The sequence below is a fragment of the Trachypithecus francoisi genome, unplaced genomic scaffold (genome assembly GCF_009764315.1).
Source record: "Trachypithecus francoisi isolate TF-2019V2 unplaced genomic scaffold, Tfra_2.0 Lachesis_group5, whole genome shotgun sequence".
Classification (NCBI taxonomy): domain Eukaryota; kingdom Metazoa; phylum Chordata; class Mammalia; order Primates; family Cercopithecidae; genus Trachypithecus; species Trachypithecus francoisi.
In genome coordinates, this window is record NW_022681470.1 from 131,291,464 (window position 1) to 131,303,782 (window position 12,319).

At 56.7% G+C, this 12,319-nt stretch overlaps 1 protein-coding gene across 4 annotated transcripts in view; it reads right to left on the reverse strand.

Annotated features, from left to right (window-relative positions):
• Positions 1-249: 249 nt before the first annotated feature.
• UPF1 (UPF1 RNA helicase and ATPase) overlaps positions 250-12,319 on the reverse strand; it is a 38,746-nt gene continuing 26,676 nt past the window's right edge. For all 4 annotated transcript variants that reach the window (XM_033196466.1, XM_033196465.1, XM_033196464.1 and 1 more), the window contains exons 13-24: positions 12,166-12,280; positions 11,449-11,592; positions 10,934-11,147; positions 8,059-8,176; positions 7,524-7,680; positions 6,363-6,505; positions 4,906-5,080; positions 4,293-4,374; positions 3,116-3,277; positions 2,788-3,005; positions 2,376-2,498; positions 250-1,951 (exon numbers count right to left, since the gene is read on the reverse strand). In XM_033196466.1, coding sequence (XP_033052357.1) covers positions 2,379-2,498; positions 2,788-3,005; positions 3,116-3,277; positions 4,293-4,374; positions 4,906-5,080; positions 6,363-6,505; positions 7,524-7,680; positions 8,059-8,176; positions 10,934-11,147; positions 11,449-11,592; positions 12,166-12,280 — 1,648 coding nt within the window. In that variant the 3' untranslated portion in view covers positions 250-1,951; positions 2,376-2,378. The remainder of the gene's footprint in view (positions 1,952-2,375; positions 2,499-2,787; positions 3,006-3,115; positions 3,278-4,292; positions 4,375-4,905; positions 5,081-6,362; positions 6,506-7,523; positions 7,681-8,058; positions 8,177-10,933; positions 11,148-11,448; positions 11,593-12,165; positions 12,281-12,319) is intronic.

A 12,319-nucleotide genomic window follows, 5' to 3' on the forward strand; every position in this document is an offset into this window, starting at 1 on the left:
CCACTTCCAGGTCACTTACCCGAGGCCTAACCCGCCACTCCCTGGAGCCGTCCCGACAGGCCCAGGTGCTGCCCACGGGAGGGGCCCAGGGGCAGGGGTCGCTCTTCTTCAGTCCTGCAAGGCAGACCTGCCCTTTCTGGGCTTTGCCTGTCTCCCTCTGGCCTCCTTCACACCCCAACCCCTCACTCAGCCAGGGAACCCCCCGCCCCCAACACCCTCCGCCCCCTGCAGTTTATCCAATCCTTGGTGTGAAGGCAAAACTGTTTAATATTTTATTGGTGACAAAAGAACTTAAATTGACCGAAAATCAAAAGTTACATTGCCTTGGTACGGTGCGCCTGGGTTTGTCAAGGCCGCTGCTACAAAGCTGGAGAACACAGCACAGGGCGAAGCAGAGGCAAAGCGGCCCAGCCCAACAGCCGGGATGGGGCAGGCAGCGTCCCTCAGGCCGCCGCGGGGTCACCGCAGAAGCCTACCCGGTGCGTAGTGCATGCCTCTACGCGGCCTACCGGAAGAAGGGGAAACCGAAAGCCCTAGAGCAATGGGAATAAATAAGAGTCCCTGCCAGAAGGAAGGTGGCCTGTGCGTCCCCATCTGTCCCATGTAGAAGCTGGAATCTGGAAGTGTTCAGCTCAGGGCCAGTGACAGCCCCAGGCCCGGGCCAGGGCAGGCTGGAGGCCTGGCCGCCAGGCGGAATGACACCCCCAAGCCAGGGGTTCGAGGGGCTGGGGCAGCTCTCCTAACTAAAATGACCCTCTGCCAACGACACCACACCCCCCAGCCCCTTCACACAGAACGCAGTAATTCCTGTAACTTGTTTCCTTACCCCCCAGAAGCAGCGATCACCCCCTCAGCAAAACTGCTGGCAGGCAGAGCTCCCAATTTGGGCTTTCGGTGTGCAGCGCTCCGTGTGTCTAACCAGTACAGAGACTGTCGGTACCTCCTGGGGACAGGGACAGGCCCTCTTGTCCTTCCACCAAATCTTCCAAAGGCCCCCGGGAAAACGCCGTCAATCCGGGAACAGCCACCTTCTCGCCCCCTGGCCACAGGGCCAGTCCTAGCCAAGGCCCCTCGCAATGGGGCCAAAAGCACCTTCCTCACAGGTGCGGGGTCCTGCGCTGAGTCCGGGCGGGAAGTGGCTTGGCTTCTGAGTCCAGTGGAGAACGAGCAGCTTCCAGGCTCGGTGGGCGGCTACCCCAGAGGCCCGATGCCCCGCAGCAAGAAGCCACCGGAAGCTAAAACCAGCAACAAAAATCCTCCTCCAGGCTCCTCTTCTCCAGTGGCGCGGGCTTGTTCAAACTGTTTCTGGAAGCTTCTCACATCTCCCAGGTCCACCGCTAAGATTTTAGAGACAAACTTAGGAAAGTATTCTTCAGTACTCCTTTAAAAGAATCTTGAAAAAAACAAACAGAAAAACCCCAAACACCCTTTTCTTTAAATGAAGGCCCTCAGAGAACACAGGCAGCGCGACCTCGGCGCGTCTGGTAGGCGTGGACAGATGCGCCCTCCTGGGGCTCTGCCCTGCGCGCCGCCGTCTTTGCAAGGAGCCTGCTCGGGCACAGAAATGCGAAGTTTTTTCCTGCTAAGATGTAGTCCCCTTTCAATCAAAGAGAAAAAGAAATAAAAGAACAGAGGAAAGGGCTACTCTGAGATGAGGGTCTTCCTCCCTCCGCCCTGGCCGCAGCCCCGGTGGGACGGAGCGGGGCCTCCTGGTGGCGGCGGCTCCCGCGGGCCGGCCCCTCCTCCGCTCCCTCTGCTCCTCGCCGCCGCGGGCCAGCAGGGGGCGCTCGGCCTCGGCTCCTCTCCCTCGTGCGCTCTCCCTTCCTGTCGCTCACACAGTGGTGCTTCAGTTTTAGCAGTGGAAAACAGGTATCCGTTTATTTTTATTTTTTATTACCCAGAATAAGATGCTGATGGACTAAGCCACGTTGCTTAGCTCTTCCGCCGCCACCTGTCAGGAGGGAGAAGGGCAGGAGGCAGTGAGAGGCGGCGCCCTGAGCCCCACAGGTACCCAGCACACAGGACAGCCAGTGGGAGCTCGAGCTGCTCTCCCCCACTCTGATGAGGAAACAGGTCCCGCGAGCAGAGGGCTACCCGCCAGGATGGGGTAGGGTGGGGTGCCTCCACATCCCTTTCCGTGGGGAGCCCTAGAATTCTTTCAAGGGGAGAGTGGGGCTGTGACTCGGCAACACATGGGGCCACCCTGACTGGTGGTAAAGGGCACAGGCCAAGCTGGCCCTGGGGGCCTGTGACCCCACTGGGGACAGCACGCATTTCCAGATACCACCCCTCCAGGGCAGCTCCCTGGGGAGAGCCCCCTCCCATCCTTCTCCTGGAGGCTGGGATGGGGCCAGGCCTGCTCCAGGGGGGCTTGCCTTTTAGTACTGGGACAGCCCCGTCACCCCGCCATGCTGGTACGCCCTCTCTCCCTGGTACGTGGAGTCCTGCGAGAGCGCCACGTCGATTTGTGATTTAAACTCGTCCCCAAGGTAACTGTCCTGAAAGACAATGTCAGGGGGTAAGCAAGCCACAGGCCAAGGGTGCTCACGTCCACCCAGCCCTCAGCAGCCCCAGAGAAGAGAATGGAAAATCCGTCCCCAAATTAAGACCCAGGAGACCCACTCTGATGATCCTAGCCCAGGGACAGGTAATTCAGACAGTGGACATGGGCCAGGCCAGCTCTCTGGGGCTCTTCAGAGGGAATGTTCCAGGTGCATAGCCCCACTCTCACTCAGGCAAGTCCTGTCCCAGGGCTCCAAGAGGGCTCTCTGCGTGGGGCGGGCTCACCTGGGACAGCTCCGGCTGGGAGAGGCCGGGCTGGCTCATCTGGGAGGGCTGGCTCATGGAGATGTAGCCCTGCGTCAGGGCGCCCTGAGAGAAGGGCTGTGACGCCACATCCTGGCTGGCTTGGCTGTTGGGGAGGTTGGTCTGGCTGGGCCCAGGAAGCCCAAAGCGGTTCTTCTGGCGTCCCCCACGGCCAGTCTTGCCTTTTGGGGTGCCTCGGCCTGAAAGACAGCAGTCCAGGGTGATCCCAAGGAGGCCAGGGCCTCCCAAACAAGCACACCCTCGAGAGCTCTCAGGAGGGCCACACCCGGCCGCGGCCATGGATGCTCACCTGCAGCGGGCCCGTTGGCTTGTCCAAAATAGCCAGGCGGTGGCATGGGCGGCATGACCAGGTTGAAGGGGATGGGAATGTTCATGGCAGCCACATGGCTGGGGCCGGCACTGATCATGCCAATCTGGTCATGGGTCTGGAAGTACATGCTGGAGGGCCGGCCTGCAAATCACAGTGGAACACAGCAGGTGTCAAACCCCGGTGATGCCCCACCCACCCCACCGGAGCTGCACATCTGTCCCGGCTCTGCCCAGGCTGAAGATGCAGATTCGCGGGACTCCATGTTGACTACAGCAGCCAGCCTGGGGCTGGGTGCTTGGGCAGGCACCTTCCCCCAGAAGAGCCTGCTGGGAATCACTGGCCTACACAGATCTGAAAATCGGGGCCGGGCGTGTTGGCTCAACCCTGTAATCCCAGCACTTTGGGAAGCCTAGGTGGGTGGACCACCTGAGATCAGGAGTTTGAGACCAGCCAGGCCAACATGGCGAAACCTCGTCTCTACTAAAAACACAAAAATTAGCTGGGCGTGGTAGTGGGTGCTTATAATCCCAGCTACTTGGGAGGCCAAGGCAGGAGAATCGCTTGAATCTGGGAGGCGGAGGTTGCAGTGAGCCAAGATCGCACCACTGTACTCCAGCTTGGGCGACAGAGCAAGACTGTCTCAAAAAAAACCAAAACAAACAAACAAAAAAACCCTCCATGCAAATTGGCCACGTGCAGTGACTCTCGCCTGTAATCCCAGCACTTTGGGAGGCTGAGCGGGAGGAATGCTTGAAGCAGGAGTTTGAGACCAGCCTGGACAACATAGCGAGACCCTGTCTCTAAACATAAAAAATAAATGAAAATCACCCTGAATTTACCAAAGGAAAAAAAAAATCCTTTTTAATGAAAATATTCTATTTGTACTACATGTAGTCCCTGCTCTACCAAAAGGCAAGAAAAAGCTAACTAGATTGATCACCAGGAAACACAAATGAATAAACTCTGGCTAAAGACAAACGCCCCAGGGGTGCTCTGGGGCTAGAGATGGATGCCCTGGGGGCGGGGAGGACAAGGGAGCCAGGCCCCGCCCTTGAGGGGGAGGAAAGGTGGGGCACCTAAAGCTTCAGCCATGGGAACAGCCAGCATCCTGGTGTGAGGACAAGGGGCCGGCCGGGTCTCCTGCCGAGCGACTCACCCTGGCTGCTCCGATCATAGACGGAGCCTGGGATGATGGCCTCCCGGGCATCATACATGGCTGTGGTCATGAAGCGGGCTCCCTGTGAAGGTTTAGATAGGTGAGGAATTTGTCATCTCAACAGAAGGAACAACTTCCCATGGGCCGGTGGCCTGGGAGGCAGCAGGTATGCAGCTGTGGGGTGTTGACACTGTGCCAGGGACTCTCCCTGGAGACAGGAGAGAGCTGCTGTCTCATGGCCTCTGGGTCTCGCCTGCTCTCCTCGGCAGACCTGGGCTGATGCTGACCCTTGGGCCTCGGCTCAGGAAGCTTCATATTCCCTCACCACCAGGGCACCCCGGGCTTGAAAAGCTTCCAACTCCCGGTGTCCCAGGTCCCAGGCTGCTGCATGCAGCACAGCAGCCCACCCAATTCCCAGAGGCCACCCAGGACTCAGCGGCCCTGAGCCAAAAATGCCACACACGGCTTGGGAGACAGGAAGTGGGCTGGCCCATCCTCCCCTAGGAGAGCCCTCCCTCAGCTCACAGGCACATGGGCCAAGTTGGCACATTCCCAGCAGTGTTTCAGGCCCGGGTTTCTCCTTGCTACCCTGCTGTCCTGCGCAGACGCTCACCGGGTTGATGGTGTTGACCAGCTTGCGCGGCTTGCTGAACTGCATGAGGCTCTCGCGCAGGTTGTTGAGCGGCCCCTCCACCAGCACCTTCTGCTCCTTGTAGTAGTTCAGCAGGTGGTTCCAGAGTGGCTGCTTCGACAGCGCCTTCGGGTTGCCCACGATGATGACGCCGTACCTGCAACAAGGGTGCAGTGCTGAGGACGCAGGTGGAGAGCGGCCCGTCTCACGGGACGGTCCAAGAGGCAAGGCTGCATTCACTCACAACCCAAATCCAAGGCAAGAAAGGCATGGACCAGGCGAGCCAAGGCAGCAGGCAGGCTGCCAGCCATAGGGACAGGCCCCAGAGCCCAATGCCAAGCTACTGACCCTGCACACGGGTTGATTTTGTGGCCGACTCTAAGCAGCCCCATGGCAGACACCTGGCTGGGTGGATAGGTTTGGAGACAAGACCAGCTGTCAAGAGAGTCGGCCTTCCAGGCACCAGGGCACAGGTGGCCCCACAGGGTCCCTGGCAGGCTGGGGCACTGACCCGATGCCCAGCTCCTCTAGCCCACCTCACGCAGCTGTGGGGGGACCCACCCAATACCACCCACCGAACAAGAATGCGCCTTAGAAAGAGGAAGTGCCAATGACAAAGCCATGGTGACCTACAGGAGGACTACTGCGTATGTGAGCCTGAAGGAGTGCCAGGTTCTCTCCCTATGCTGGGTGGAGCCACGGGCCAGGCCTCCCGAACTTCCAGCTGGTGAATGGGTCCTTGCTGTCTAGTTTTTTTTTCTTTCTTTCTCTCTTTGGAGACAAGAGTTTTGCTCTTGTTGCCCAGGCTGGCGTGCAATGGCACGATCTCGGCTCACCACAATCTCCGCCTCCCAGGTACAAGCGATTCTCCTGTTTCAGCCTCCCAAGTAGCTCAGATTACAGGCATGCACCACCACGCCTGGCTAATTTTTTTGTATTTAGTACAGACAGGTTTCACCATGGTTAGGCTGGTTGGGAACTCCTGACCTCAGGTGATCCACCCACCTCGGCCTCAAGTGCTGGGATTGCAGGCGTGAGACACCGCGCCCGGCCTGATGTCTAGTTGTATGTGGGATGACAGAATGGATCCCTTCTGCTATCATCAGTTCACAAAAGTTGTATTTTAGAACCAAAAATAGAGGACAGGACCAAAATTTACAGGCTCTCAGATTAAACAACTTGACAGACACACACAAGATTTATCTGAATCAGACCAGAAGGGCCTAGAAAGATACGTCCTGCTGGGCTGAGGCACAGGGGCCACAGCAAACCCCCAGGACACGGAAACAAAGATCTCTCCAGTGAGACATCGTTTCTCAACTGCTGCTTAGAGCCCTCTGACCTCTGGCCCTGGCAACCCCCAACCCTAGCCCCAAATTCCCTGGGAAGTGGGGACTGATGAGAGCGGCTAGGCAGCACACAGCAGGCAGCCTCCCTACCTTGCTCTGGTCAGGGCCACGTTCAGACGCCTGGGGTCATTTAAAAACCCAATGCCTTGGTGCTCGTTGGCCCGCACACAGGAGAGGATGATGAAGTCCTTCTCGCGTCCCTGAAAGGCGTCCACACTGGCGATCTCCACCTCCTGAAAGGGAGCTTTATGGTCATTATCAGCCAACAGGCTGCCTTCCCAGTCCCCACAAAATGCAGGAAATACACCAAGACCCACCCTCAAATCCCACCCGGGAGCTTGGGGCCTGGCACCTGCTCCACCGCACCTAGGGACTGTCCTGGTTCTGCTGTCATTTTGTTTTCTTTTTTTAGAGACAGGATCTTGCTCTGTCACAGGCTAGAGTGCAGTGGTGTGATCTCAGCTCACTGAAGCCTTGACCTCCCAGGCTCAGCTGATCCTACCTCAGTCTCCTGAGTAGCTGGGACCATAGGCACACGCCATCATACCGTTATTTTTTTTTTTTTTGGTGGAGATGGGGTCTCCCTACGTTGCACAGGTTGGTCTGGAACTCCCAGGCTCAAGCGACTCCCCTGCCTCAGTCTCCCAAAGTGCTGGGACTGCAGGTGTGAGCCATGACACCCGGCCTGTTCTCTTCTAGCCATGGGGATTTCTCAGCACTAAGAGCACACGTGCTCATCCCAGAGAACCTGAGCTGTGCTCAAAAACAGAACAGAAACCACTGCCATGTACCCACTCAGACTCGGCACTTGGGCTCACTTCCCCGTGGAGGCAGAGCTGTGCCTCCTCCCCACACACCCGCAGTAGGCGTTTCATCCAGGTGTCAAAAAAGGTGTGAACACCAGTCTCCACAGCACAACATCTACTGCGTGGCAGGCACCGACCACTCCCGTTCCACCTTGGACTTGTTTCAACCGTCCCAAGAAAACACCTTGATACACTAATCTCAGCCCATGTTTCTGATCCTTGTGATGTTATTTCTCAAAGTCTCTGTCCTGACCATGTGGAATTTCGCAAGGACTGTGAGGATGTGCTGTCTGTGCCCTCCCCAGAGGGTGGGCCAGCTGGTGCTTCCTGGGCCACTCTGAGCTCCAGCCAGGATGGGCACCTCTTGGGGGGGGTAACTTAAAAGTCAAGGGTCAATACCCCTGAATGGCCCAGGAGACTGAGTGTGCCCATGGGCGCGGAGCACCTGGTAGAGCTTGGTGTGCAGGGAGCCGCTGAACTGCATGTACTGAACCAGGTAGGAGCGCTGGCCCTCGTAGGGCGTGATGATGCCAATCTGGTCCGGTTTGGCGCCCGCCTTCAGCAACTTCGTGGTGATCTTCTCCACGTTCGCAGCCTCGGTCCTAAGAAACTCAGGCTCTCAGTGCTGGGCTCCACCTATGGGATCCCGAGCCCTGAAGCTGGAGGCTGTGAGGGGTGCAGACACACGACACCCTGCGGGAAGGCAGCTGCCATCACTGGTGTTTGCATGGCTGAGCTTCCCCAGCCTTCACCAGGGAAGTCTTGAGGGGCAGAAAAGGTTGCCATGTGGGATTAGCAAGTATCTGCCCAATAAAAAACAAGTACAATGGAAAAGGAGGCAGAAACAATACGGTTTAGAGTCTAAACAGCAGATGAAAGTAAAAAGTTTCAGTCCCATGTTAAAAATAAGTACAATGGGTCAGCAACCTCTCAAGCTGTCCCCAAGGCCTGCAGACGCCAGTGGGTCTGTCCCTGCTCACCTGTTCAGGTAGGAGGTGCCCGAGCTGGCTATCTCCTCTTGGCCCTGGGTCACGTAGAAGAACATCGGTTTATCGGGTTGGGGCCACTGGAAGTCAAATCCCTTCTTCACACGATCCGCTGTGAGGGGAGGGAAAGAGGTAACACTTCAAAAGCCCTACCCCGCCTCAACTGAGTTCAGACACAGCGCAATGTAGATGCCACACCAGTGCTGCAGGCCCTGGGGCAGGAAACCTCGATCTGTGAGGCCCTGGTGAGGTCACCTGAGCCGGTCCCCTGGCTGGAGATGGCCAGGACTGAGCAAGGCTGAGCAGAGGCCACTGAGAGCACCATGGCCAGCACAGAGTTGGCTCAGCCCCTAAACAGGGAACAAGCCTCAACCAGGACTTTCCTATAGCCTGGATCCCTGGCAACCCCAAGATACAGGCTGTTCTCCTGCTTCCTTCCAGAAGCTTGCCTTAAAGGCTCCACAGCCCCTACAACTGACTTGCGTGTGACACTGTTGAGTCAACTGTGTCCCCCTGCCCTGCAGCCTTGCCCATTCCTGCTGAGGGCCTGTGGACTGCTGGCTGTGCCTCTGGGCTCCCTCCTGGGCCGGGGCCCAACACTGCAGCTGGGGGGCCGCAACGTCCTGCCATGTGAGCAGCCACTTTCTTCGGGCTCTTCGCACTCATCTTGGCTTTTCTGGGCTCTGTGCGTTTCCTTAAAACTGTAAAACCAGCTTCTCAATTCATAGGTGCCCTCCTCACTCTACTGGGAGCTTCAATCAGTGTGAGGAAACTGGTGTTTTTGCACAGCACCAGCCTGACATGGACACAGGAAGCCAGACACGCCAGCACACACCGTATGATCCCACGTCGAGCTGAAAATGAGGCCAAGTGCATCACTGTTGTTGCAGCGAGCACAGGGGCTGCCAGATGAGCTCAGAAGTCCCTCAGCCCAGGGGCTGCTGTGGATGCGCACCCCTGGACGGTGGCCACCTGCAGGGATGAGGCGGCTTCTTGCAGCTGGTCAGGTGGTTCTGGGTTCAGATACTGGCTATCCAAATATGCTTACTTAGTGACCACTCACTGAGCCAGACACTCGTAATGTGGCCACATGTTTACACTTCAATAGATAATTTCCTAAAATATACTTACTGGGTGTGAACTACGTGCTGGGCATCAATTAGAGAGCAGTGTGCACCAGCGTCTGCCCTCTGGGCTGATGCCCTGGGGACCACGAAGGGTCTGAGCCTGCGCTGAGCCACGCCTTTCCCAGCCAGTGCTCAGACACACCAGCACAAGCGAGGTCTCTGCGGCCTTCTGTTTTCAGCCTTGCCATGCACTGGGAACAGCGGTGTCCCAGCGATGTCAACAGTGGCATCAACTCCCACGACTCAGCAAAGAGTGGTGCAGCCCAACCCGGGGGGTGGGCTCTGAGCCCCACTTTCTCCCATAAGTAGGCCTGACAATACCAACCTCACAGGTTTGGAGTTCACGAGATGCTGTATTGGCAGCTTTCAGGACCCTTTACACTCTCAAAAGTTAGGGAGTCCAAACAGTTTTTGTTTATTGGATAACTGTATTCCCTAAATTTGGAAATTTTTAAAAAATGTATTAATTCGTCTAAAAATAACCCATTACACATTAGTTATTTCTCCAAAAATAAGCTAAGTGAGAAGAGTGGTCCTGTTTGCCGTTTCTGCGAATCTCCTTACTATGTGGCTGAATCGGAGGCAGCTGGGCCCTGGGATCTGCCTGTGCTCAGTCCACCCTCCCGGGCTCCAGGAAAGCCGGGCCTCAGGGATGCCTGTGCCTGGAAAGGGAGATGGGTTTGTTTTTACAGCCTTTCTGCATGGCTGGGAGTCTCCAGACCTGAGGCCACATCAAGCTGGGCAGAGGTGGGTTTCCGCAGGCCTGTGACAACTCTTTGCCACTCCATCCCCATGTGACTTCGTGACACTATGCGTTGGTCATCCAAGAAGGATCTCCCATCAAGTAGGTCTTCCAAAGGCTGACACATTTCACCGGCAATGGTGGAAACATTTCATCTGTCACCCCTACAGACCTCATCAGAAAAGTCTCTAGGTGTTGGGAAGACACCAAGCTCATGGCAAGCGACGTTAACGTTTTCCAAAATTCTGGTTTTCACTTGAATTTTACTACTGTAACAGATGTTGCCACTTGTTCTCCATGAAATGACGAGCTCGATCATTTTTGGAAAAAGTCTGCCCAACATCACAGGGTGAATACCCAGGGTGCGTCCACAAGGCCTGCCTTCAAGCACCGGCACACCCGAAGGTATCATGAAAAATTCTATCTGGTCGCAGCGAAACACTCAAGGCTTAGTAAGACGTACTGTTCACTTCCTCATCCGGGGTGTTTCTTACTGTGATCCCGGCACAGTCCGGCTGCTCCGAGCCAACTCTTGCAGAAGCACCAGTGAGTCACCAGCAAGCGTCAGCAGAGTGAAAAAGGGCAGGTGAGGCCTCTGTGTTATACAGGGAAGTCGGACACGGTCTTGCAGACCCCAGGGGCCCAGGCCCCGAGAATGGCTATACTTCAGGAAGCACTGAACACATGGCCCACGTTAAGGCCTGGGCTCAGCTCCCCTAACGCCTGTCCTTGCTGTTGTGCATGCTGCCACATGAGCCTTGGATGAATTCTCAGGCAATGACTGAGTTTCACAGAGGACACAGGCTCCCCACATGCTCCAGAGACACCACTTGATCTAAGACCATACCACCAAGACCTTGGGCACAAAGTGCCCTGAACTCAAGCAGTGACTATGTGAAGCCACTCAGGGGAAACTGATAGGCCAATTCCTTCTCCCCAGGCCACATTCCCTTGATGCCACTTCTCTGCAGAAGCCCCTGCCCCAAGCAGAACCCGTTACCTGCAGTGACACCATTCTGGAGGGAGCCCTCATAGAAGATGTTGGATGGGAAGGCGCTGAGTGCAGGGTGCATCCGGTACTGGACCTGCAGGCGGATGGGCCGGATGCCCAGCACCACCAGGCGCTCGAAGAGCGACTGCGACAGCCCGGCTTTTGCCGCCTTCTTGCACATCACCACTGGGCCCAGTTGGCAGTGGTCACCTACAAGGATCAGCTGTAGGGAGAAGGGCCCCCACAAGTCAAGACGTTCAGGTGTGAATCGGCCTCGACACACACTAGCGAGGAAGTAGGGGCCCCGGGGTGCACAGGGCACCACCTGGCCACAGGGGCATTGCTCACCACACACGCTGGACGTGCAGCTGGCAGACCCCACCCTCTATAAACCCCTCAGGGAGCCCTGTGTGTGCGCACACTCTGCTGGGCATCCTGTATCAATACAGGGTGTTTTAAAAGACAAACGCCAAGAATCACACACACGATTTTTCACACAGGAGAGGGTAAGGAAGAGAGCCTACCTGCTTGGCCCCGAGGACCACGGGAACCATGCACTCTGGCTCAGTGGCCTGGGTGCTTTCGTCGATTAAAATGGAGCGGAACTGCATCTTGGCCAGTCTCGGGTCGCCGGCGCCCACACACGTGCAGCAGATGACATCTGCGTTCTGGGGAAGGGTGCAGAGGCATCAGGGCACCTGCACTGTAAATGCCACCAGACCCCGGAGGGCAGGTGGGACAGGACACAGAAGCTCTCCTGTTTCTCACCCTCCTTGACACTATAAAAAAACAAGCTGTCCCTCCCGGACAAGATACACGGTCCAGGCTGTGGTGATTACCAACTTTAAAGGTCCTTAAACGGTCACGTTTCACAGAAGGCAACCTCTCCACACCAAGGGCTCTATGCCTCACGACAGCCTTCAAGGGGCAGTGCTGAGCTGCTGAAAACTGCACTCAGGCTGATTCCCGTTCAGGCTGGTTGGTTATGAAAGAGCAGGAGTGTTCTAGATCCACTGCCAGATCCCAGTGGAGGTTGGGAGTGAAGACTCCCTAGAAGACCGTGTTCCAGGCAGCGAGATGTCCCTAATTTACTGTACAACTGAGCACAGAGAGGCCAGGTAGAGAGCATCTAACTTCTCTTTCCAGAAGCAAAGCAACAATTCAAACAGGTGCCTTGGCCCAAACAAAAACCATCAGGCCGCCAGCCCACAGGCCCTTCTGCAGGCAGGAGGGGCACTTACCATCAGCAGCTCTCTCTCCGCGGTACGCTTCAAGGCCCGGTACCGCTTCTCATCAGCAGACGACAGCTCCCCAGTCTCATCTTTCAGCTGCTGCAGCTTCTGCAGCTCAGGCATGCTGGAAGCACATGCAGGTCAGCGGGGCACCTGAGCTCTG